The sequence below is a fragment of the Salvelinus fontinalis genome, chromosome 16 (genome assembly GCF_029448725.1).
Source record: "Salvelinus fontinalis isolate EN_2023a chromosome 16, ASM2944872v1, whole genome shotgun sequence".
Lineage (NCBI taxonomy): Eukaryota > Metazoa > Chordata > Actinopteri > Salmoniformes > Salmonidae > Salvelinus > Salvelinus fontinalis.
This window is the reverse complement of record NC_074680.1, coordinates 30580859-30607666: the sequence shown is the minus strand read 5'-3', so window position 1 is coordinate 30607666 and position 26808 is coordinate 30580859. Positions and strand designations below refer to the sequence as shown.

Genomic DNA, 26808 nt, shown 5'->3' with positions numbered 1-26808 from the left:
GAAAGAAAGAAGCGTGGATTGAAACAGTTTTTTTTATTTTCAAATCCACTATCACAATGAAAGAGGACCTTGTGAGAGAGTAAGTGCATTCCAGGATAGTGTCACACATTCATTCAGATGGCAAAGGGAAGCAATCACAAGAGTTTTCACTTCTGGGTGGGCATGATGCCGTCGATAGACTGGCCTTTCTCCAGCTTCTTCTCCATCTCAACCAGCAGCTTGACTCCATCCACAACCATCTGCACCAGCTCCACCTCGGAGAAGCCCAGGCGATCGGCATTGGAGATGTCGAAGGTTCCACCCACGGCTGCGGTGTCTACTCCACCTGAAATAGACATCAGAAGAGGGACTGAAGAAAGATTCACCCATTTTGAACATTGTATCGTTTTGGTGCATCTGAGCAATGCTCTATCGATTCCTGGGGTCATTTCATGTTTCCATGTGTATCGGAGCCATCACTGTGCAAGCAGGCAGAAATACAGCCGGTATGATGAGTTTTGCATCATATGAGGACATACAATTCAAAATGGGTTAATAGTTCCTCCTTTAACATAGCTACAATAGTCCTTTTAGAGGAATTACAGCTTTAATGCTAGAACTATTGCTGGTCGTTTTACAGCCTTAATGTAAGTTACCCTGAGTAACAGAACAGCAAACAAACACAATTAGGTATCTGGTTCAGTAATGGAACATTTTCTGTACCTGTTCCACGTTTCTGAAGCCTTAGCCTCTTGAGTACCTCCTCGAATTTGGCATGCTTGCTCATGTTGGGGATCTTGACGTGGACTCCAGCACGCAGCCCTGTTCCCAGGTTGGATGGGCAGGTGAGCACGTAGCCTAAGTGCCCGTTCCACATGAATGAAGTGCCCTTATCTTTGAACAGGGTTTCAATCTGAGGAAAAGAGATTTGGGGGTCAAATTAAGAAAAGGATTACAAACATCGATTGATCATTGCCAGCATGTTTTCACACATGAATATGGCAAATTATGATTCATATTTCATTCTCAAAGCCTTATGAATGTATTCCTCAGATATTCCCGCTCACCTTTGTGAGGCCAGTACAGAAACGGTTGAACACCTCCTTCATGTTGCCACCCTTCTGCATGGAGATGACACGCAGGTGGTCCTCCTCGTTGACCCAAACCAGGAAGGTCTTGGTATCATTGTGCCTTGAAGATTAGAATAAATAAATGTTCTATGGTCCTCTGATAAGGTCATGGACAGTGGCTTATGAAGCCACCACCAGCATATAAACTATTTTGAACTTTCTCCCTTCGACTTACCAGAGATTTAGGAACACCTAGTTTGAGGGTAACTACATTTCCTATCCCTCTTGGCAGTCATTTACTTGAATAGGTTGGAGGGTAGAAAGTAAGAATGACTTCAGTGAGTAAGAACAAAACCAAATTGTAATGCCTTTGAGGACATCAAGTATGGGAATGGGAAATCCCTGTCTTACCAGATCCCCCTGCCATCGGGCCAGTCCCGGGCCATGCCAGAGGCCAGCAGCAGAGGAGACACAGGCTTGTCAAACAGGAAGTGGTCATCAATCAGCTGCTGCTGCTCAGCATCTGTCATGTTTTTCAGGGCGTAGTACTTCCCCTTCAGGTCACCGGACAGGGAGTCCAGAGCTGCAGAGGAACAGATGTGTCAGATACATTGTCTGAGGTTACTGGATGAGACTCCATTACGTGGCTTTCACTAATCTGGTGATCACATTACAACCATTGGACCCCAGCGATGGGGTCCAATCCGGCCCACGGGTGGGGAAAACTAACCAAATTCAAAACAGTGTAGAAATGATAATGGACCTACATTCATAGTTTCTTGACTGTCTAGCTCGCTAATATTCACCAAAATTAAAGCTAGACATTCAGGGAGCATCAAATTCCAAAAACGATAGAGGACCAATTTTCCCAAATGTTGACGGCTGGGAAATATAACCAAATGCAGTTCCCGGGCAAAATGACGGACACCCCTGGTCTAAAGTGATCCTTTACGGTCAGTAACAGATGTAGAAATACATTCACATAGTTCACCACTAGAGGGGACTCTTTACGCAGTAATGTTGCATCAGGGACCAGGCATCATTCTGAGAATGGCATCCACTCAGAGCCCCAGCCCACTTTGGGTGGGTTTAGGTGAGTACCTTCAACAGACATTTTCTCAACGGCCCTTCGCTCTCCACGGCTGCAGTGTGGGGGCAGACAGAACCCCCGGATGCTCCTTCCTGTTCGGACACGGGAGCTAAGGACGTAGTTGGGGTCCAGGTCATCTCCACCCTGTGAAAACAGACACCAAAGTTGAGTTCTGAATTCTCTGTGACTTAACACTGGTCAACTTCCTGCAGTGTACACTGTTGAATATGAGTCTCAGACCACTGTCAACCAGGGACCCATTTAAAGGGCAGTACCTTCAGGTTGTTTGGGTTGAGGTCGGTCTTGTGCTTGTCTGTAGGCTTGTATCCTCCATGTCTGTCCTCAATGATGGGGTCCAGCAGCTCCTTGAAGACCTCGTATGTTTCCTCATCTCCAGCCACACATCCCACAGTCATGATGAATGGATGGCCTGGAATGGGGGGTGAAAAATCAATCAGGGATGGATTCAATTTGGAAACAAATTGTAGAGCATGACAGATTAAACAGTGACAACCTCACTCAATACTTAGCATTTCATTAAGCTATATACAGGCGGAGTCGATAGACTCCGGATGGGTTAGTTTTACCAGGATTATCAACCCCCGTCTGATTGACACCATCTATGGTTAAGCCGTTGGTGGTGGCACGGTCTCTGAGTTTGGTGAACATGTTCTGGGTTAAGACCTTGGCCATGTGGTTGATATGCTGGCCTAGGTCAGGGACAGGTGACAGACAGTTTGGCCAGTTTGGCCATTTTATCATTTCTGAACAATAACAAAACACATTCTACAGGGTAAGGGCATGGTGCACGGACACTACTCATTTCTCCTCAAAAAGGGTTAGGCTATACTATTTCAGTTCATATGGAGTCACCAGATCATCACTAATTGCAGTGACAACCTATGATGAGTTCCATATTGCTAAGTTATTATTATGGTATGCTTGACCAATAAGCATTATTCCTAAGTGATGCTTGACCCCTGCTGGATAACATAAATAAAAAGGTTATCCGAAACAAATCAATGCCCCATTGTGCTTTGAGAGTTTGGTACTGATGCAGGCCAATTGAATACCTGCAACATTCCACTTGAAGACATACTTTCATAGGGTTATATTACCCATCGGCAAGGTTACCGTGCAGAACAAAATGGCATGCCCTCACTAAACGCACATTTAAGAGGCAGAACAGATGGCTTAATGGTTGAAAGCTGCTTGGGTCTTTACCTGGGTTATCAATCCCGGTTTGAATGACATCATCCAATGTAAAACCACTGGGCGTTTGTTTGCTCCTTAGACGCTCGTAGATGGCAGGAGTCAAGATCTTGGCCATATGATTATTGTGCTGGCTGAGATCTGGGTACTCCTCACTAGAAGCGTACTTCATCTTCAGCGCGTTGTGGGTGTTTCCGAACGGCATGGCTGATCCCTGGACGCAACACGGAGTGGGGTAAAAACTGGTGAATGTGATCTTGAAAATACTACAAATAGGCCTACGACAGATCTCAGTCAAATACTTGGTTTTTAATCAGGTGCGTGCGAGTTCAGGGCTGAATATGCGCAATGCAAAGTAGCGGCGGCACCAATGATGTCGGATCGCAGTCACCGCACTTAACGACAATCAGACGAGTATAGGCAGATGTCGATAGGCATTTGATAAAGAGAGGTGGAGTGATGGAACTCCAGTCAAATGTCAAAGATTGCGCAGTAGCGTCATTCCAATTCGAATAACTATTTTATAGTGCTCTAGACTGGAGTGGTAAATGCGTGTGATCATGTTGAAAAATCATATCCAAATCACTCAGCCCTTGAAAAAATAAAATGTAGGGTAGGCTATGCGAGATTGTAACAGACCAAAGCAAGATATTCAAAATAACAGGGTCTCGCGCTCGAACACGGCTACAGGCGTTATACAATTGTTTTCATTGTCTTTTGTTATCGAAATGTTCACGGAAAACGAAAAATATATATGGATGGACACAAATAGCCAATAAAATGTCGCCTCTGTTAAAAACCAAGTACTTGCCTAGTCACAATGAGCTGATTTGGGGTTAAAACGATTTATGCCATCAATGAATGATAAATGAATGTCATCCTGAACGAGTAGAAATAGTGGTCCTACCTGCTGCCGAGGCTGGTCACTACTAGGTGGGAAGACACAACGAGACCTATTTTTCCGACCGTGGCGAACAATCACTTACGTTATTTGGCTTTCCGGTGGAAAATGTTCTTGGAGATGGTTCTTTATAGTAGGCGAACTCGGCTCCCATTGGTCAGTATTTGTAGTCCACCTATTTGTCGATTATTAGGCTATACGAGATTGCAGTTTTCATATGTTCCTTTGGTCTTTCTTTACCAATGATGTAGCCTATATCTACCCTGGATTGCTGCTGATGCAATGTATTGGCAAGTGAGGGGTTTTGAAGCCAGCGGTCGGCCATATTGGCACTTCTCACTAGGCACAGGCCTCCATAGGAATGAAATGGAATTCTACAGTATTTCAATTAAATGTTTCAAGGACAAAATTTCACGTATTTAAGAATGTATTTTTTTATATTTGGGACAGTAACATTAGTAATCTAAAAATAAATACTTTAAGGAAAGTATTTGTTATTTTTATGTTTAGCTCACATAATATCATTTTTAAGTATGCATTAAGGTGTCTGTAATAGAATACATGTGGCAAAAACAAATATGTTTTACAACGGTGTAGGGAGGAGTGCTGAGATGGTGGTGCGGTGGCTTCAACATAGCGCCCCTTAATTAGTAATCTAGTGTATATATAAATCTTTGGTAATTACACATTTTCTCTTATTGTATAGCCTGGCTACGGATATCATATAACAACAGTTGAATTTAAATGTGGGATTTTTTTACACATTGTTCAATTATATGAACTTCTTTGGCCTAACTAGAGCCATATATTTTTATTTTTATTTTTATTTGTATTTCATCTATATTTAACCAGGTAGGCTAGTTCTCATTTGCAACTGCGACCTGGCCAAGATAAAGCATAGAAATTCGACACATACAACAACACAGAGTTACACATGGAATAAACAAAACATACAGTCAATAATACAATAGAAAAAATAAAACAAAAAGTCTAAATACAGTGAGTGCAAATGAGGTAAGATAAGGGAGTTAAGGCAATAAATAGGCCATGGTGGCGAAGTAATTACAATATAGCAATTAAACACTGGAATGGTAGATGTGCAGAAGATAAATGTGCAAGTAGAGATACTTGGGTGCAAAGGAGCAAGATAAATAAATAAATACAGTATGGGGATGAGGTAGATAGATGGGCTGTTTACAGATGGGCTATGTACAGGTGCAGTGATCTGTGAGCTGCTCTGACAGCTGGTGCTTAAAGCTAGTGAGGGAGATATGAGTCTCCAGCTTCAGTGATCTTTGCAGTTCGTTCCAGTCATTGACAGCAGAGAACTGGAAGGAAAGGCGACCAAAGGAGGAATTGGCTTTGGGAGTGACCAGTGAGATATACCTGCTGGAGCGCGTATATACACAGACTCTGGGCCTAAATAACTGTTCTTTGCTAAAACTGTTTGAAATTCCTAGGGATTCATAAACAAATGTAGGACCATCATGTAAAAAATTATGATTTACAGTTAATTGATTGTTCTGACTTTTTTTTTTTTTTTACACATATATGTATTAGTTCCAAATAGGATATACACATATACCCCCCCCCCCCCCCCCCCAAACCCAAAGAGACAAAAACATAACAACCAAACATACACAGAAAAAAAAATCCAATAATAAAAATACATTAAAAGTATAATATGCAGTCGCAGATAATTAAGCAATAATGCAGATTATGTTCTGCTTTTTTAAGAAATGCCATACGTCATCAACTGGAGCCTGCGCATCTCAGTTTGAAAATAATTTAAAGCGCCGCATTTGCGCGTTTTCATAGATTTGTATATCATCTAAACAGCCTCATTCATTGCAGGATTCATGATTACTGTGAAAGCGAATAGTGTAAATGTTTGTGAACAGGAGCCTCGTCTGGTCAGTCTGATGACAAATCCACACGTGAGCTCTGCAGCATTTGAACAGCAAGTAACAAGTCCTAACTGATCATCAACCACTCAACATAGCTAGAAGTCACTTCGCACATCTAATTCAATTTTGCTTTTATAGCTGCAAGTACCTAACTACATTTGATAAGGTATGTCAAAGTTTGCTCGCAAGTGTTTTTCGCCGTGACTGTTCATTGACTAACGAATGGGGTCAGATTTAGCGTCCAACCGTTTTTCCATAGGTAAGTTAGCTAGCTAACGTAGCGAGCTAGTTAACCATTGAGATACGTTTTCCACAGTGAAGTTGCCGAATAGCGGACTTGCAAAATCAAGATTAGCTATGTATATTTGTTGTTGGCGAGTTAAACTATAGTTAACTTAGTTGGTAAACGTTAGCTAAATTGACTAACGTTAGTTTGCTAGCTAACGGTTTAAAATGTAATGTATCTAACGTTAGCTAGCTACAGTAGCTACCAGATTGATATGTTAACTTACTAGCGCGCTAACGTTAGCTACAAAAGTATCATAACTAACGTTATGTATTTAAAAATTCACAAACGACTTTTCACTTAGTTTCTCCATATTATTGTCCGCCAGTCACACTGAAGTGTCTCTCCACTGTTCTTATTCGACAAACAGTTTAGAATTATTAAATCATACTTGTTTTCAAAACAAATAATAAACGCGGATACAGTGCACGCACATCAAATCGCAGTAGTCACATAACAAAATATTTAGCAGATGTCATTGTTGGTGTAGCGAAATGCTTGTGTTCCTAGCTCCAACAGTGCAGTTGTATCTAACAATACACACACATCTAAAAGTAAAAATGAGCATTCGAATGAGTATGAAAGTAAACAAACCCATTTTGGAGGGATTTTGATCATATTTGACAGACCACATTTGTCCATTTAAAAGTAAATTTTCAACTCGCATAGAAGAGGCAGGTCTGATTTCAGCTAAACTATCAGCTAATGTCGCCCAATACATTGATCAATCTTGTATTTATATTAATTTGTGAAAAGGATGTTCTGGTTGTCATGGGGGAAATGTTTACTAGTTTCCACTCCTTTTGGCTTCATTTCTTTACAGTGAAAACACCTGAAACTCTTCCCTTTGGTTCCCTCTTGTAGACCCCCGTGATAGGAGTCAAACAAGGCCGGCCATGAGTTTTGTAGAGTATTCAGAGTTTATCCAGGAGGGCGACATTGCAATTATCTTCCTGGGTCATGACTCAATGATGCCGGTCAAGGTGCAGCAGGGTGCCCAAACACAAACACGCTACGGAGTCATCCGCCACTCCAAAGACCTGATAGGCCAGCGCTTTGGCACCAAGGTCACCTGCAGCAAAGGTGGCTGGGTCTATGTGCTGCATCCCACTCCTGAGTTGTGGACCCTCAACCTGCCCCACCGCACCCAGATCCTCTATACAACAGACATTGCCAACATCACCATGATGCTGGAGCTCAAGCCTGGCTCTGTTGTCTGTGAATCAGGTGAGAGGGACAAAACCAGCTGTTTTCCAACTTTATGTAGCTACTTTATCTGAGGACATGAGTCATTTTAATCTTTCCATAACTTCACCCATTGCACTGAATAATTGCTTAGCATACTCATAAAGTAGAAATATTACATGTTTCATGTTCCCTATAAGAGAGGGACACAGATAATGAGAAAATATCTGGAGGAAGTATTTGTCATAGACTAGTGGTAAGCCACTCAAAAACAACAAGGATAAATGTGACGCTAATTATTCTTCGAACAGAGGTCGGTAAGTGAAAGCTCCCGCTCAAGAGCCAAGGGAAGTGGTTGGGACAACATCACACTTGGCTTTTGGTGATGCACGCCAAGTTGTCATGATTATCAAGAGTTGAAAAAAGACATTGTCTGTTTTCAATGGGTCACAGCATCACATTTACATTGAGGCCTGTTGAAATTATGCTCTTTTAAAGCAGAGATAAATTAATGTTGTGGTTTTACATCCCATTATTAACCTATTCAGTTAAGCGGTCAGTTTATGACAATAACCTGATCTGACTAGACTTGAGATCGAACATCACAGTAGTACCATCTAAAAATCTCCCCAGTAAGGAGTGTGAACTGGTTGAATTCAATGCAGAAGTAAAGTGATTGTGTGTGGGTGGTTAATGGATGTTGACGCAGCCTGGGCTGTGTACGTGTCTGGCTTGGAGGGTCTGGGGGCAGATGGCTGCTTTTGCTGCAGTGCTTCATCATGTTTAACTGCTGTGCTGTTCCTTCCTTCACGGGTTATAGATGGAACACCAGTAAACGTGTGCGAATTTCCAGATGGCGTATCGATGAACAAATCTGCTTGGTCAGCCCCTGACATAATGGGGAGATGCAACATGTCTGCAGTATTGTCACATTTATTAGCTTCTTCATGTGGGTGTTTACTTTGCTTTGAAAAAGGTCTGGTTCCAAAACATACACAGGGAGCAAAAAGCTAAGGCATTACTACAATGCACCATTGCATGCCGAGTCATTTTTGTTGGTTGGTTTTGAACTTGTGTAATATAATGTAGCCTAATTGAGTGATGAAAGACCCCTAATGTACCAACCTGAGGATCACCTGCCCTCTCCATTAGATTTCATAATTTTTTTGCCATTGAAACCATGTTTCACTCTGTAGAAAATAAATACCTATTGGATGTCTGGTCAGATGTTATTCCTAAATGTTGATTATAATAGCTGACAAGCCTGGAAGTTTATCAACTGATTATATGTAAAATCTACTTTATTACCTGCTAATACATGAACACTGGATGACGACAATAAGCCTATCTAAGCGATAACTTGTCCAATCTCAGGGGTGACTTATATTTTGTGTCCTGAGTGACTTTGTGAATGAGCTATGTAAACAGGCAGTAATTATCAGTTGGCTGTTCTGAGCACACCATGTGTTGTAGGGGAAATGCACAGTCACATAGAGGAGTCATCTAGATTGCGCTGAAGGTCGCCATTCTAGCCCCAGCCCTAGCAGAAGGTCTCATGTTCTGCTCCTTCACATGTCATTGTTTCATTTCTTCGCTGACCAGGCTCCATCCTGCTGCCAGGAATAGAACTTTTGATAGGAGTCCCAGGTCAGGGCTGTTTTCATCAACGCTGGCTTTATGGGAAGGCTAATGGGTGCTCACTGCTCAGAGCCTCTGAAGAACATGCCAAATGTGGCTGCCTTGTTATCCAATCAGGTGGCACCCTCGTGGTGGGCATGGGCTGAGTGCCAGTGCTAATGGCCGTTTTGTGAGATGGGGAGAGACTCTGGGCTCTTGTCCTGCCGCTCATCCTCCTCAGGCAGCAGAAATGTGCAATGTCTCTTACATTTATTTACATTTTAGTTATTTAGCAGACGCTTTTATCCAGAGCGACTTTGTGCATTCATCTTAAGATAGCCAGGTGGGACACCACATCACAGGCATAGTAAGTACATTTTTTCTCAATAAATTAGCTATCAGCAAAGACAGAGCTAGAAGGGTGTGGTGATTATTTAAGATGCTCTTTGAAGAGGTAGGGTTTCAGGTGCTTTCAGGAGAGGGGCAGGGACTCTGCTGTCCTAGCTTCAGGGGAAGCTGGTTCCACCATTGTGGTGCCAGGACAGAGAAAAGCTTAGACTGAGCTGAGCAGGAGCTGCCCTCTCATAGGGGTATGAGGGCCAAGAGACCAGCGGTGGCAGAACGAAGTGCTCGGGTTGGGGTGTAGAGTTTGAGCATAGCCTGAAGGTAATGAGGGGCAGTTCCTCTTGCTGCTCCGCAGGCACCACCATGGTCTTGTAGTGGATGCGAGCTTTGACTGGAAGCCAGTGGAGTGTGCAGAGGAGCGGGGTGACATGGGAGAACTTGAGAAGGTTGAAAACCAGACTGGCTGCAGCATTCTGGATAGGTTGCAGGGGTTTGATGGCACAAGCAGGGAGCCCAGCCAACAGCGAGTTGCAGTATTCAAGACGGGACAAGTGTCTGGACAGTCAACTTCACACATCAGCAAACCATACTCACAGATGGCGCTCTATCCCTCGGTCTTGACCTCTTTCGCTCTCATTCAGTCTTTGTCTCTGGCTCTCACATGGCAGGCTTATTAAATTAACAAGGCCACTCAGATTCTGAATAAGCTCTTGTAACCAGTGGAAGATGGAAATGGCATGTCCTCAGTGCATGCCGTGCTACAATTTGCAGAAGAAATAGGCCTTCACATGTACTTTGAGGAATGTTCCTGCTTGGTAGTACCATGGAAGGTGACTAGATGTTTTAGATATTTGCGATTTGAAACACCTTAGTGCGTAAGAATTGTCATAGTACAACATCACACACACTTGAATAGGATTTGAGCAGAGTTGTGAATGAAATCAGGCAGTAAACTACACTGAACAAAAATATAAGCACAACACATAAAGCGTTGGTTTCATGAGATGAAATAAAATATCCCAAAAATGTTCCATATGGAAGAAACGCTTATTTCTCTCAAATTTTGTGCACAAATTTGTTTACATCCCTGTTAGTGAGCATTTCTCCTTTGCCAAGATAATCCATCCACCTGACAGGTGTGGCATATCAAGAAGCTGATTAAACAGCATGATCATTACACAGGTGAACCTTGTGCTCGGGACAATAAAAGGCCACTAAAATGTGCAGTTTTGTCACACAACACAAGCCTACAGATGTCTCAAGTTTTGAGAGAGCGTGCAATTAGCATGCTGATTTGAAGGAATGTTCACCGGAGCAGTTGCCACATAATTGAATGTTCATTTCTCTACCATGAGCTGCCTCCAATGTCCTTTTACATTTTGAACCGGGTGCCCCATGGTGGGGTTATGGTATGGGCAGGCATACAGTGCATTTGGAAAGTATTCGGACTCCTTGACACATTTTATGTTGCAGCCTGATTCTAAAATGTATGCAACCCGTTGCGTTACTTTGTTAAAGCACTTTTGGCAGCGATTACAGCCTCGAGTCTTCTTGGGTATGACGCTACAAGCTTGGCACACCAGTATTTGGGGAGTTTCTCCCATTCTTCTCTGCAGATCCTCTCAAGCTCTGTTAGGTTGGATGGGGAGTGTTGCTGCACAGCTATTTTCAGGTCTCTCCAGAAATGTCTGGGCTCTGGCTGGGCCACTCAAGGACATTCAGAGACTTGTCCCAAAGCCACTCCTGTGTTGTCTTGGCTGTGTACTTAGGGTTGTTGTACTGTTGGAAGGTGAACCTTCGCCCCTGTCTGAGGTCCTGAGCGCTCTGGAGCAGGTTTTCACAAGGATCTCTCTGTACTTTGCTCATTTCATCTTTCCCTCGATCCTGACGAGTCTCCCAGTCCCTGCCGCTGAAAACATCTCCACAGCATGATGCTGCCATGGATGGTGGCAAGTTTTTTCCAGAAGTGACGCTTGGCTTTCAGGCCAAAGAGTTCGATCTTGGTTTCATCAGACCATAGAATCTTATTTCTCATGGTCTGAGTTTCCTTTAGGTGCCTTTTGGCAAACTCCAAGCGGGCTGTCATGTGCCTTTTACTGAGGAGTGGCTTCCGTCTGGCCACTCTACCATAAAGGCCTAATTGGTGGAGTGCTGCATCGATGGTTGTCCTTCTGGAAGGTTCTCCCATCTCCACAGAGGAACTCTGGAGCTCTGTCAGTGACCATTGGGTTCTTGGTCACCTCCCTGACCAAGGCCGTTCTCCCCAGAATGCTCAGTTTGGCCGGGCGGCCAGCTCTAAAGTCTTGATGGTTCCAAATTTCTTCCATTTAAGAATGATGGAGGCCACTGTGTTCTTGGGGACCTTCAATTCTGTAGACATTTTTTGGTACCCTTCCCCAGATCTGTGCCTCGACACAATCCTGTCTCGAAGCTCTATGGACAATTCCTTCGACCTCATGGCTTGGTTTTTGCTCTGACATGCACTGTCAACTGTGGGACCTTATATAGACAGTTGTGTGCCTTTCCAAATCATGTCCAACTAATTGAATTTACCACCGGTGGACTTCAAGTTGTAAAAACATGTCAAGGATGATCAATGGAAACATGATGCACCTGAGCTCAATTTCGAGTCTCATAGCAAAGAGTCTGAATACTTATGTAAATATATTTTTTATAAATTTTCAAAAATGTCTAAACCTGTTTTCACTTTGTCATTATGGGGTATTGTGTGTACATTAATGAGGTAATACATTTTAGAATAAGGCTGTAACAACTAAATGTGGAAAAATTCAAGGGGTCTGAATACTTTCTGAATGCACTGTAAACTACGGACATTAAAGACAACTGCATTTTATCGATGGCAATTTGAATGCACATAGATACGCGACAAGATCCTGAGGCTCATTGTTGTCATTCATCCACCTCCATCACCTCATGTTTCAGCATGATAACGCACAGATATGTACACAATTCCTGGAAGCTGAAAATATCCCAGTTCTTCCATGGCCTACATGCTCACCAGGCATGTCACCCATTGAACAAGTTTGGAACGCTCTGATTATCGTGTACGACAGCGTGTTCCAGTTTCCGCCAATATCCAGCAACTTCCCCAGACATTGAAGAGGAGTGGGACAACATTCCACTGGCCACAATCAACAGCCTGATCAACTCTATGCAAAGGAGATGTTGGGCTGCATGAGGAAAATGACACTGACACTGACTGGTTTTCTGATCCACACCCCTACTTAAAAAAATAAAGTGTTTCTGTCCAACAGATGCATATCGTTATTCCCAGTCATGTGAAATCCATAGATTAGGGTCTAATGAATTTATTTCAATTGACTGATTTCCTTATATGAACTGTAACTCAGTAAAATCCTTTGAAATTGTTGCATTGTTGTTTTTTATTTTTGTTCAGTATACAAAGCCTTGGAAATGGTTTACCATGCAGCACTACCCACACACAGCATCATACTAAAATGAGTATTATCCTTTTCTTTAGACCCTTCATATACAGTTGTTTAGACCAGACACTTGTCATCCAGTTGAAGGTCCTGGAGAGAGACTAGTAGTAGTACAGCTCTCAACCCCTCTGCTGTTCCCCTGGCTCTGTCGGTCATCCGGTTAGTTGACTGGTGTGGCGTTAGCAAGTCAATGTGCCGCTGTGTGGTAAACATTACCCCCATTGTTGCCATGAGAACAAAAGCAGCAGTGACGCAATGTCAGGAGCGGGAGGAGGAAGGGGCACTGTAGCCCATCACCATGTTCCCCTGCCTTGTCACATGATCACTTCAGATGCGATCAGACACAACTGCAGTTATTGTTGTGGTCCTATGACACTCCAAGGTTTGATTACTTGCACAACTGTACTACTGTACATCAGACCTGTTGATTGAGTATAATGACATGAAAATGGAAGCACTTCTGTATTGATCTGTTTTCTACATTTTTCTCAGTTGTTGTGAACGCCCCAGTCATCTATAACAGGATTTCCACTGACCTTTTGCCCTAGCACTACATAGCGAATTCAAATATTCAAAGCTTGATGATGAGTTGGTAATTTGAGTCAGCTGTGTAGCGCTAGGGCAAAAACCAAAATGTACACTGGGGGGGCAGGACTGAGTTTGGGAAACCCTGATTCATGACACCACCACGGCTACTAGTCTCATAACCCATTCCCTGTATGTTTTGTTTGTAGGCACGGGCAGCGGCTCTCTGTCCCACGCCATCCTGCGCACCATCGCGCCTACTGGTCACCTACACACTGTGGAGTTCCACCAGCAGCGTGCTGAGAAGGCGGCTGAGGAGTTCAGGGAGCACCGCGTTGGCCACCTGGTCACCGTCCGCAACCAGGACGTCTGCAAGGAGGGCTTTGGAGTGACGGGGGTTGCAGATGCTGTCTTCCTGGACATCCCCTCCCCCTGGGAGGCTGTCAAACATGCCAAGAACGCCATGAAGAGGCAGGGTAAGAAGGGGTGTGCGTGTGTAGAAGCAGCCAGGAACTTGGTCCAGAGAACATGACTTTGGCTTGTCCACTCATGAATCCCAGCCAGCCTTTGTTCTCTGGCTGTGCAATGTAGTACAGTCAGTGCCATATTGGATATTGATCTGGGTCAGCAGAGCTCTCATTAAATGTGGCCTTGGCTCAGCTCATGCTTGTTCCTCTCTGTTACTTCCTTGACACACGGATGCAGAATAACGTGACCTGACTAAAGAGCATGCAGTGGTCTCCATGGAGATCAGGACCCATGTACAGTGGCGACAAGCCTGGGCAGGTTGGCAGCTTAGTGGGGTGGTCAGTATGTGTGCGTGCGTGACTGTATAGGCTAAAGGTGGGACATGGGTAGAATACATCACAAGGTTATAAAGTATTCACATAGTGCCCTAGGCTAGTACAGTTACTTACTTGGGATCACTGGTTTATAAACAGCTTTATAAAATATTTGTATAATCCCAAGGTGCATAAACAGATGGAATGTGGGACATGGACTAGTAACGGTGCAGAGAGACTCAGCACCCTTTCCTACGTTCTCTCCCGTGGTAGACTGTTCAGTCCTCCCTTCTATGGTTTCACGTCTGCGTTTTCCTCTCTCTAGCTATCTGACCCTCCCTTACACACACACACACACACACACACACACACACACACACACACACACACACACACACACACACACACACACACACACACACACACACACACAGAGAGCCACAAGCAAACAGACAGATATCTGGATGTAGAATCAGTCTCATGACCATACAGGGTTATGTGCTGCAGGGAGGTAGCGTGAGTCTCCTTTAGGCAAGGCACAATTTTGTTCCCTCTCTTCAGGGCTGAGACACTGGAGTCCCAGTCTCTCTCACACTCCTCTAGAGGACTGGACACTATGGAGCCGTCTCTCTCCATGCTTCAGCCAAGGGCATCTAGCATTTGACCAGTCAATTATACCGCCCATGTGAGCTTCACATGCTCCTGTACAGTCCTTGTGTAACCACTAATAAAGGAGATTTCCGTACATTTTCCTTTCCCTGCTTTAGATTTGGTCTGTAGTATCTGAGAACCAGGGTAAGGGGAAGAATATGGAGCAGAGGTAATGGCTGTCTTTTTTTCTCTCTGTAATTTTTTTAATTATTTGGCCAGTGGCCTGCACCTTTTATTTAGAGAAGCTGTGCTCAGAGGACCCTAGATCCTGGCACAAACCCTCCTGCCCCCCACACACCCCCTCTGTTTGCCAAAGACATGGGGCCGATTGGGGCTGTGTTTTGAGCTTTCCAGAGAAGGGCTGCTCCTATTTGTCAATGGAACGTCTTATCTGAGAGATCCCATGTTTCCAACACTAGACATTGGCTGTGTCCGAAATCTGGCTTGCCTACTACTTACTTAAACTGCGTACTGTACTAATTGTACTACATACCATTTAGAACGTACTGTTTAGTAAAATCGAATGCAGTAAGCAAGGAATATCAGCATACTAGGCTCATCCTACTGAGAGTACGTCATCTTATACCCTGACTACACAAAGCGAGCGACGAAAAATATATTTTGAAATCTGTTACTCAATTATTGCACCCACACTGCTCGCGCGAGTCAATGAGCGTCTGCGTTGCCAGGGGCTAAAATATAAGTCCTTTCTATTTCTGACGCAGATCACGCTGCAAGTCCTGCCTCTCCCATCTCCTCATTGGTTTATAGAAGCAGGTATCCACGTGCCATCTCCTCATTGGTTATACCTGCGTGGGTGATTGAAAGACTAACTGTGTTGCTGGTTGTCATGGTAATACTATGAAAGTTTAGATGCCAATCACAATTTTAAGTCTAAATATGGAAAAGGCCTGGAAGGAGAGATGACTAGAAACGATTCGGTTGACCGTTTTATGTGTGGATTAATTGTCAGAGTAGAGGACCTAAACAACCTAATGTTTATATCCCAGGACAAATTAACTAGCAACAGCAAGCTAGCTAAATTGGACAAATTAGCTATCAAGTGCAAGCTACCTAGCTAAATTGCCATAAATGTTTAATGCTTTTCGACCTGTCCCCAAATTAATATAATTGGCTCCGAGTTTGTTTTGATATTTTAAGCTGCGTGTCGTGATCGTGTTTGGTGTAGGACAAAATACATTTATGCACGATGGCGCCCGTAGCCGGTTTGGGTTTTAATGCACAATTGCGTTGATTCCCGCCATTCGTTGATTTTTTGTACAGTGTGATCCCTCAGCTGGTGTCAGGCACACATGGGTCTTGAAAGACAATTCTCTTCCTCAATAGTGTGCAGCGAATTCTACTATAACAGATAAAGCCTAAATGAGTATGACATCCTGGCATTTAAAGCATACCACAGTTTCCGAATTTCACATACCATAAACATTTATTTTTTCGCATATCCAAAATGCCTGCTATTTGTAATGCAAGTACGCGTATTCGGACACTAGTTTTTGTAAGGGCTTGTCTAGTAAGGCATATCTTACTTTATTTCGACTTTGGTGTGTGTGTGCATGGCACATACTAGTAAATGTCTGCATGTGTTGCTTGCTGGACTCGTTAGGCTAAAAAGCCACCTCACTTTGTAGATTTAACAATAAATTATTCTCCCAGTGAGATTTTGGCATCTGTAATAGGTGTGTGATTTAGACAACATTCTTTACTCAGTCTGTCAAGGTTCTTGAAGATATTTTGGTAAGCTGCTCTCATACCCTGCTGTGGTTCTATGGAGCTTGTGTTTAGCAGAGAGAGGAAGATTCTTTGCAGTTTGCACACATTCTTGGATGTTAGTTAATGATGTGTGTAGGCTGTTTCTTTGGATACTTTAGCCCAGTGGAAACGCATGCATAGTCTTGTGTGTTTTGTGATTCTACACACTCGTATTGCGTTCTGCTTCATCTTTCAGATCTGTGTATTACAACACTGGTCCTGTGACTGATTTCTTGTCACCATAGAAGCAAAACATGCGCACACAAACCTGGAGCCTGAGTGTTGCACGTCCAGGTTTTGGCCAGAGAGGAGGAGGAGGTGGTGGAAGTAGACTAGAAAGCAGGAGGAGGAGACGATTCTAGTGATCCTGGGTTAAGTGGATCTGCTGTGATCCTGTTAAAATACACTAATGAGTGGCAGGGCTGTCCCTCTCTCCCACTCCACCTGTCCTAGTCCAACCGCTTTACTCCATCTGTCCTAACAACCCTCTGTTATCCTTTATTAGGCCTGACCACACAGAACGCACACAACGTCCCTGTTTTATGATGAGGGCACTTGACAATTCCTGACAGTCTCAGGACTGCTCAGACTGTTAAAGCAGGCCTTAAAGCTGCAAAGTCTAAGACGCAGTACAATTGTTTTTTGTGCGCCATTTCTGTTTCCCGTTCCTAACTTTAGTTTTTACGTCTTTTACTTTCGGTTTTGTACACCAGCTGAAAATAAAATGTTTGTTATTGAAAATCTATTTCACTGCGGTTTAGATGGTACAATGATTCTCTACACTCTGGGTGCTTATTTTGTCACAAACTGAAATTAGGTGAACTATTAGAATTTTAGCAACCAGGAATTGGTGGAGCAATTTCTGCATATTGCACCTTTGACTCATCTTTATCGGCTGGCCTTCCCTTCCTTGAACACTTTTATGAGATAAAATATAATGTAAAAAAATAAATATAGATATTTATTTTCTCTTATTTAATGCACTTTGAAATTATTTTTGTGTTGAAATGGTGATGACCCTTGTTGACCAGTGGTTGATTGAGAGAAGCAGAAGAGGTGGAGCTAGTGATGACCAGGTTGTTGTCAACACAAATCCAGAAAGTGTGTGAGAGCTATTGTTCAAGGCATTCGACAACTAGCTAGTCAAAACATCTGAGACAGCCTTGCATTCTGACCAAGGCTGCCTGGCCTCAGATGTTTTGACTAGCTAGTTGTCTTCTGCTTCTCTCAATCAACCAATGGTCAACAAGGGTCATCACCATAGCAACTACAATGACTTGGGCAACCAGTGGAACATTTCAATTTGTTCTTCTTTAAACTAAACTGGTCATGTGTATAGCATTTTACTCCTTGCTTTTAAAATGGTTGACTTGCTTCTTCATTGTTCAACATAACACACAAGAACAATAAGATGTTTATGATTAGGCCAATATCTCATTGTTGTGAATATCTAAAAATCTTTGGCTTTGTAAATCTCTTGACGTGTTTGATGTCAGCATTGGAATCCAATTCACCAGCCGAGTCTGTCTTAACCTGTCTTCTGAATCACAATATGCCTCTTAAAGGTGGCTAGAGGAGTGTCCAAAATCTCCATTAGGGATGAATAAACCAAACTCTGGAAGTTTACATAGATACTGCCAAAAGTAAAGAGTGTGAGATTGAAACAGAATAACTGACTCAATAACTGGCTCTCCTTTTCTCTGCTTATTTGTCCTCTCTCTGTCTCCATCCTGTCATCTCCTCCTGTCATCTCCCCATCTCCTTCTGTCCCCACCTCTCTCTCTCCATCCTGTCCCCACCCCTTTCTCTATCCTGCCATCTCCCCATCTCCTTCTGTCCCTACCTCTCTCTCTGTCTCCATCCTGTCATCTCCTCCTGTCCCCACCCCTTTCTCTATCCTGTCATCTCCGCATCTCCTTCTGTCCCCACCTCTGTCTCCATCCTGTCATCTCCTCCTGTCCCCACCCCTTTCTCTATCCTGTCATCTCCTCCTGTCCCCACCTCTCTCTCTGCAGGGGGTCGTGTGTGCTCCTTCTCCCCGTGTATTGAGCAGGTGCAGAAGACTGTTGAGGCGCTGGCTGATGAGGGTTTCCAGGAGATCAGCACTCTAGAGGTTCTGCTGAGGGTGCATGACGTGCGCACCATCACACTCCCCTTGCCGGACTTTGGGTCCGACCAGCCCTTGGAGACCCCAACTGACACCCCAGTCCCTAGCAATGCTTCTGTTCTCTGTAAGACAACCACGCCGCCCAGGGACATGGCAGGGCACACTGGCTACCTTACCTTCGCCACCAAACCCTCTGTGTAGAGAACTGACTGCTGGAGGTTGGAGTGGGCAGAGACTGTTGTCTAGGAGACTATGCCTGGGGAACTCCACAAGGTCTAAATGCAGTGCTGATGACTTGGGACCTAACCTGACTTGGGTGGAAAACCTGCTCAGACTGATTTACTGTACTTTCCCTTCCTCTCCACTGCTCAGCTAAAACTCTACATTTCAGTCGACAGCTGACATCCTTTTGGAGAGAGACATGGTTGAGAAATAGCTGCTGTTTTAGGCTATTTCCAGTGTCTTTCGTAGACTTTGATGAATGTATACACACAAACCCACACATCCCTAACACACTCTAACAGAGGGAGGGAAGAGCGGGCTAAGTGGGATTCTATAAATAGGCTGCTGATTGCTTAGGGTCTCTACACAGGGCTGTGAAGAGCTGTCTGAGAGGTTCGCTCTTAGTCTGTCATGTACAATCGCTCTAATCATGCTACTGATATGTTCTTGTGTCATTCAGGATTTAAATAATAGTATCTTATCCCCCACTGTTACCCAGTGTCTCTCTCTGGAGGACAATTTTTTTGTTGCAATTTTTACATTTGTAGAATGGTGGGAGAAATTGTGTTTTGTCTCAGCTGAGGGGGATGCTGTAACAAGGCTAAATAAACACCTTACCGTTCTTCCTACTGCCCTGTGCTTGTGACGTTTTCTTTAACTATGGTCGGCTATTATCATCATTGCTGGATGGCCGGTGGCTCCAGACCAAAAAAGGCAGAGAAATGGCAGCCGTCCTAGGCTGGGAGGAGGAGGAGATGTTCTCCACTGCTCTCTTTCTCTTTGTGAGGGACTGTAAACCTCACTCTTTGATTGTAGATGAAACAGACTGTTACTCAGAAAAACACAACCTCTGCCCAATGACATTGTCCTCACTCCTTACCAATGATTTTGTACAGGTTTGTTTCAATGTTTTCATAATGGGAGAACCTAGAGGTTATGTAACGCTTAAAGGTTTGTGTTCTTTGAATAAAGCTCCCTACCGTGCTTAGAAAGTATGTGGGGGATGGGATGGTGATTTAGTTATTGAAGTATTTGTGGGATTTTTGTGGGTTAACAGTCCTTTGTGGTCAGGTCTCCTGTGTAGAAGCTGACCCTGTTGGTGGGATTTTTTTTATAGAACCTTTATTTTCAATGCAGAAACCAAGGTCTCTTTTCCAGATTAGCCCAGTATAGCACCACAATACACAAACATTAAACTACACATTCATATACACAAAATACATGTTATTATACACGAAAAGCAAAACACAATCATAAAAAAGACATTCTTCTGTAAAATGGTCCCCAACAACCTGAAATGCTCTAGAGGCAATATTTTTATTGTAGATCATTCCAGGAAATTGAAGTCTGATTTGCCTAACTCATCGACACCAAAGGTGTCTCTAGAGTTAACCAGCCCTTTGAAAGGGTTTGGTAACTTGACATTTTAAATCTTAACAGTGATCAGTAAATCAGAGGTTTGTGGAGTAGGACTTTGTAAACAAAAAGAGAGTGATGATGTGATCTACATGACTTCAAAGAGGTCCACCGAACCTTTATGTAAAGAATACAGTGATGAGTAATAAAACTCCTGTGATAAAACAAAGGGTGCTATGAAAAACGGCTGCCAAGTGTTTAAGCGTAGAAGCCGCTCCACTTTGGCAAATAGTTTCACCATAATCAAGAACATATAGAAAGGTTGGCTGCACAATCTGCTAACTAGAGAGACTAAATCTGTTTCTGTAAATCTTAATTTCTTATTAAGCTCAGTCGTATGTTTTTTAAACGATAAATCATTGTCAATTCAAATGAGATAGTTGTCTCACCTGCAGTCTGGTCAGCCTGTCCCCAGCTAAAGGTCTAATCTGGAGGACAGAAACTGGGAATAGCAGCTCTGAGCCCCTGGAAATCCCACCCTTAATCAGCTTGTCATTTGCCCTGCTGAGCTGAGTTGTGGTACTAACTAATCAGTTACGTTACCAGCTAAAATATTGTATTCGGATTACAGATACTTTTGAAAATCTAGTTTACTTCTGGGATTATTTTTACATTTCTGAATGACATTCAACTCAGCATTGAAAAAAGGTGCAGATTAAGTTTGTTCCACCTGAGCGAGTCTGACCACAAGTCAGAGACCACTATGATGACACCAAATGCGTTTGATGAATCCTTTTTATCATCTGCTAATAGCTGAAAGTAATCAGATTACGTTACTGAGTTTGGGTAATACAAAAGTTAAATTGCTGATGACAATTTTGGACAGGTAACTAGTAACTAACGGATTACATTTCAAAAGTAACCAACCCAACCATGCACATATCCATAGTTGTGGGAAGGAGGAGTGCTGAGGGTGCTGCAGCACCCCCTGAAATATGTATATACAGTGGCAAGAAAAAGTATGTGACCCTTTGGAATTATCTGGATTTCTACATAAATTGGTCATAAAATTCACAAACACAGTCTGCTTAAACTAATAACACACAAACTATTGTATGTTTCTTGTCTATATTGAATACATAATTTAAACATTCACGTGTAGGTTGGAAAAAGTATGTGAACCCCTAGGCTAATGACTTCTCCAAAAGCTAATTGGAGTCAGCTAACGTGGAGTCCAAACAATGAGATGAGATTAGAGATGTTGGTTAGAGCTGCCCTGCCCTTTAACTTTAAAAAACACTCACAAAATATGAGTTTGCTATTCACAAGAAGCATTGCCTGATGTGAACCATGCCTCGAACAAAAGAGATCTCAGAAGACCCAAGATTAAGAATTGTTGACTTGATTAAAGCTGGAAAGGGTTACAAAAGTATCTCTAAAAGCCTTGATGTTCATCAGTCCACGGTAAGACAAATTGTTTATAAATGGAGAAAGTTCAGCACTGTTGCTACTCTCCCTAGGAGTGGCTGTCCTGCAAAGACGACTGCGAGAGCACAGAGCAGAATGCTCAATGAGGTTAAGAAGAATCCAAGTGTCAGCTAAAGATTTACAGAAATCTCTGGAACATGCTAACATCTCTGTTGACGAGTCTATGATACCTAAAACACTAAACAAAAATGGTGTTCATGGGAGGACACCACGGAAGAAGCCACTGCTGTCCAAAAAACATTACTGTACGTCTGAAGTTCGCAAAAGAGTACCTGGATGTTCCACATCGCTACTGGCAAAAGTGTCTGTGGACAGATGAAACTACAGCTGAGTTGTTTGGAAGGAACATACAACACTGTGTAGAGAAAAAAAGGCACAGCACACCAACATCAAAACCTCATCCCAGCTGTAAAGTATGGTGGAGAAAGCATCATGGTTTGGGGCTGCTTTGCTACCTCAGGGCCTGAACAGCTTGCTATCATCGACGAAAAAATGAATTCCCAAGTTTATCAAGACATTTAGCATTACATTTTCCTGCAATCTGTCCGCCAATTGAAGCTCAACAGAAGTTGGGTGTTGCAACAGGACAAAAACCCAAAGCACAGAAGTAAATCAACAACATTAGAATGGCTTCAACAGAAGAAAATACGACTTCTGGAGTTCTGACCTCAACCCGATTTGAGAAGCTGTGGCATGACCTCAAGAGAGCGGTTCACACCAGACATCCCAATAATATTGCTGAACTGAAACAGTTTTGTAAAGAGGAATGGTCCAAAATTCCTCCTGACCGTTGTGCAGGTTGATCCGCAACTACAGAAAACGTTTGGTTGAGGTTATTGCTGCCAAAGGAGGGTCAACCAGTTATTAAATCCAAGGGTTCACATACTTTTCCCACCCTGCACTGTGAATGTTTACACGGTGTGTTCAATAAAGACATGAAAGCGTAGAATTGTTTGTTATTCGTTTTAAGCCGACTGTGTTTGTCTATTGTTGTGACTTAGATGAAGATCAGATAACATTTTATGACCAATCTATGAAGAAGTACAGGTAATTCCAAAGGGGGGGGGGGGGGGGGCGGTCAAAAATTTTAGAACACCTACTCATTCAAGGGTTTTTATTTTCTACATTGTTGAAAAATAGTGACGACATCAACTATGAAATAACACATGGAATCATGTAGTAACCCAAAAAATGTTAAACAAATCAAAACATATTTTAGTAGCCGCCCTTTACCTTGATGATAGATCTGCACACTCTTGGCATTTTCTCAACCAGCTTCATGAGGAATGCTATATGGTGAGCACTTGTTGGCTGCTTTACCTTCACACTGCAGTTCAACTCATCCCACACCATCTCAATTGGGTTGAGGTCGTGTGATTGTGGAGGCCAGGTCATCTGATGCAGCACTCCATCACTCTCCTTCTTGGTCAAATAGCCCTTACACAGCCTGGAGGTGTGTTTTGGGTCATTGTCCTGTTGAAAAACAAATGATAGTCCTACTAAGTGCAACCAGATGGGATGGCGTATGGCTGCAGAATGCTGTGGTAGTCATGCTGGTTAAGTGTGCCTTGAATTCAAAATACATCACAGACAGTGTCACCAGCAAAGCACCATCACACCTCCTCTTCAATGCTTTACGGTGGGAACCACACATGCGGAGATCATTCTACTCTGCGTCTCACGAAGACACAGCGGTTGGAACCAAAAATCTCAAAATTGGACTCATCAGACCAAAGGACAGATTTCCACCGGTCTAGTGTCCATTGCTCGTGTTTCTTGAAAGTTTCTTCAAGTACAATCGCAAAAACCATCAACGCTATGATGAAATTGCCTCTCATGAGGACCGCCACAGGAAAGCAAGACCCAGAGTTACCTTTTTTATTTCTATATTTTTTTATTGAACCTTTATTTAACCAGGTAGGCCAGTTGAGAACAAGTTCTCATTTACAACTGCGACCTGGCCAAGATAAAGCAAAGCAGTGCGACACAAACAACACAGAGTTACACATGGAATCAACATGTGTAACTAAAGAGTGTAAACGTGTAAATAAAGAGTTCAAGTCAATAACACAATAGAAAAGTCTATATACAGTGTGTGCAAATGAAGTAAGATAAGGAGGTAAGGCAATAAATAGGCCTTAGTGGCGAAATAATGGCAATTTAGCAATTAAACACTGGAGTGATAGATGTGCAGAAGATGAATGTGCAAGTAGCGATACTGGGGTGCAAAGGAGCAGAAAATATATAATAAATAACAATATGGGGATGAGGTAGTTGGGTGGGCTATTTACAGATGGGCAATGTACAGGTGCAATGATCTGTAAGCTGCTCTGACAGCTGATGCTTAAAGTTAGTGAGGGAGATATGAGTCTCCAGCTTCAATGATTTTTGCAATTCGTTCCAGTCATTGGCAGCAGAGAACTGGAAGGAATGGTGGGCAAAGGATGAGTTGGCTTTGGGGGTGACCAGTGAAATATACCCGCTGGAGCGCGTGCTATGGGTGGGTGCTGCTATGGTTACCAGTGAGCTGAGATAAGGCGAGGCTTTACCTAGCAAAGACTTATAGATGACCTGGAGCCAGTTGGTTTGGCAAGAATATGAAGCGAGGACCAGCCAACGAGAGCATACACGTCGCAGTGGTGCGTAGTATATGGGGCTTTGGTAACAAAACGGATGGCACTGTGATAGATTGCATCCAATTTGCTGAGTAGAATGTTGGAGGCTAATTTGTAAATGACATCGCCAAAGTCAAGGATCGGTAGGATAGTCAGTTTTACGAGGGTATGTTTGGCAGCATGAGTGAAGGATGCTTTGTTGCAAAATAGGAAGCCGATTCTAGATTTAATTTTGGATTGGAGATGCTTAATGTGAGTCTGAAGTGGGTGGACCACATTTGCACATGGCGGGGTTCAGACCCAGAGCCCCGAGCTTAATGATGAGCTTGGAGGGTACTATGGTGTTGAAGGCTGAGCTGTAGTCAATGAACAGCATTCATACATAGGTATTGTTCTTGTCCAGATGGGATAGGGCAGTGTGCTGGTGGTTGAATCGTCTGTTGATCTATTGGAGCGGTGTGCAAATTGAAGTGGGTCTAAGGTGTCAGGTAAGGTGGAGGTGATATGATCCTTAACTAGCCTCTCAAAGCACTTTATGATGACTGAAGTGATCAGCCACACCTTTATTCAGTTTCTTGATATGCCACACCTTTCAGGTGGATAGATTGCAGTGCCTTCGGAAAGTATTCAGACCCCTTGACTTTTTCCACATTTTGTTACGTTACAGCCTTATTCTAAAATGGATTAAATAAATAAAAATCCTTAGCAATCTACACAGAATACCCCATAATGACAAAGCAAACAGTTTTGCCATTTTTGCAAATGTATAAAAAAAAAAAAAAAAAACAGAAATACCTTATTTACATAATTGTTTTTGCTATGAAACTCAACATTGAGCTCAGGTGCATCCTGTTTCCATTGATCATCCTTGAGATGTTTCTACAACTTGATTGGAGTCCACCGATGGTAAATTCAATTCATTGGACATGATTTGGAAAGGCACACAACTGTCTATATAAGGTCCCACATTTGACAGTGCATGTCAGAGCAAAAAAACAAGCCATGAGGTCGAAGGAATTGTCCGTAGAGCTCCGAGACAGGATTGTGTCGAGGCACAGATCTGTGGAAGGGTACCCAAAAATGTCTGCAGAATTAAATGTCCCGAAGAACACAGTGGCCTCCATCATTCTTAAATGGAAGAAGTTTGGAACCACCAAGACTCTTCCTAGAGCTGGCCGCCTGGCCAAACTGAGCAATTGGGGCAGAAGGGTCTTGGTCAGGGAGGTGACCAAGAACCCGATGGTCACTCTGACAGAGCTCTAGAGTTCCTCTGTGGAGATAAGAGAACCTTCCAGAAGGACAACCATCTCTGCAGCACTCCACCAATCAGGCCTTTATGGTAGAGTGACCAGACGGAAGCCACTCTTCACTAAAAGGCACATGACAGCCCACTTGGAGTTTGCCAATTGCCAAAAGCCCCCGAAAGACTCTCAGACCATGAGAAACAAGATTTGGATGAAACCAAGATGGAACTCTTTGGCCTGAATGCCAAACGTCACGTCTGGAGGAAACCTGGCACCATGCCTATGGTGAAGCATGGTGGTGGCAGCATCATGCTGTGAGGTTGTTTTTCAGCACCAGGGACTGGGAGACTAGTCAGGATTGAGTCAAAGATGAACGGAGAAAAGTACAGAGATTCCTTGCGAAAACCTGCTCCAGAGCGCTCAGGACCTCAGACTGGTGCAAAGGTTCACCTTCCAACAGAACAACGACCCTAAGCACACAGCCAAGACAACGCAGGAATGGCTTCGGGACAAGTCTCAATGTCCTTGAGTGGCCCAGCCAGAGCCCGGACTTGAACCTGATCAAACATCTCTGGAGAGACCTGAAAATAGCTATGCAGGGGATTGGAGGGGTGCCATGTGCGACTGACGTGTTTTCCGTTTGCTCCCGTGGTATTTTTAAAGTTTATGTGAATTTTGCAGCAGAACCGTATTTATTTTCAAATATTATTTTGGTGATCCCTTTCCGTAAAAATCAAGACTACTTTGCTTCCGAATGTCAACATGTCGACGAAACATAAGGCCAAAAGCATGACTTTGAGAAAACCCGGCCTACAAGACCCACTCTCATCACCGCCCTCTCCTGAGTCTGACGGCCCGGGGACTCACACTTTACCCGGGGGTGCGGCTTGGCCTGGCAGCGCTGAAATGAACATTCTCCAGGCCATCAAACTACTATGCTCTGAGATAGTTGAAATGAAAACAGAGGTGGTTGCTACGATTGAGGCCCGAAT

At 43.3% G+C, this 26808-nt stretch overlaps 2 protein-coding genes across 5 annotated transcripts; one reads left to right on the top strand and one right to left on the bottom strand.

Moving 5' to 3' along the window:
- Positions 1-18: 18 nt before the first annotated feature.
- On the bottom strand, positions 19-4598 carry LOC129812985 (creatine kinase, testis isozyme-like). Of its 2 annotated transcripts, none has more exons than XM_055865064.1 (8): positions 4338-4598; positions 3364-3565; positions 2415-2569; positions 2151-2283; positions 1461-1632; positions 1047-1170; positions 703-892; positions 19-325 (listed from the first exon to the last, which is right to left on the bottom strand). In XM_055865064.1, the coding sequence occupies exons 1-8, from the start codon at positions 4404-4406 to the stop codon at positions 147-149; spliced, it is 1224 nt and encodes a 407-aa protein (XP_055721039.1). In that variant the 5' UTR covers positions 4407-4598; the 3' UTR covers positions 19-146. The 2 variants fall into 2 exon arrangements, with proteins under 2 accessions (XP_055721039.1, XP_055721040.1); XM_055865065.1 differs by having other exon boundaries at positions 4259-4368.
- A 1461-nt stretch (positions 4599-6059) lies between these two features.
- LOC129812982 (tRNA (adenine(58)-N(1))-methyltransferase catalytic subunit TRMT61A-like) lies at positions 6060-19742 on the top strand. Of its 3 annotated transcripts, none has more exons than XM_055865046.1 (4): positions 6060-6325; positions 7269-7672; positions 13791-14057; positions 18800-19742. In XM_055865046.1, exons 2-4 carry the CDS (start codon positions 7342-7344, stop codon positions 19090-19092), a joined length of 891 nt encoding a protein of 296 aa, XP_055721021.1. In that variant the 5' UTR covers positions 6060-6325; positions 7269-7341; the 3' UTR covers positions 19093-19742. The 3 variants fall into 3 exon arrangements, with proteins under 3 accessions (XP_055721021.1, XP_055721020.1, XP_055721019.1); XM_055865045.1 differs by having other exon boundaries at positions 6061-6325; positions 7310-7672; XM_055865044.1 differs by lacking the exon at positions 6060-6325 and adding an exon at positions 6340-6418 and having other exon boundaries at positions 7310-7672.
- Positions 19743-26808: the final 7066 nt, after the last annotated feature.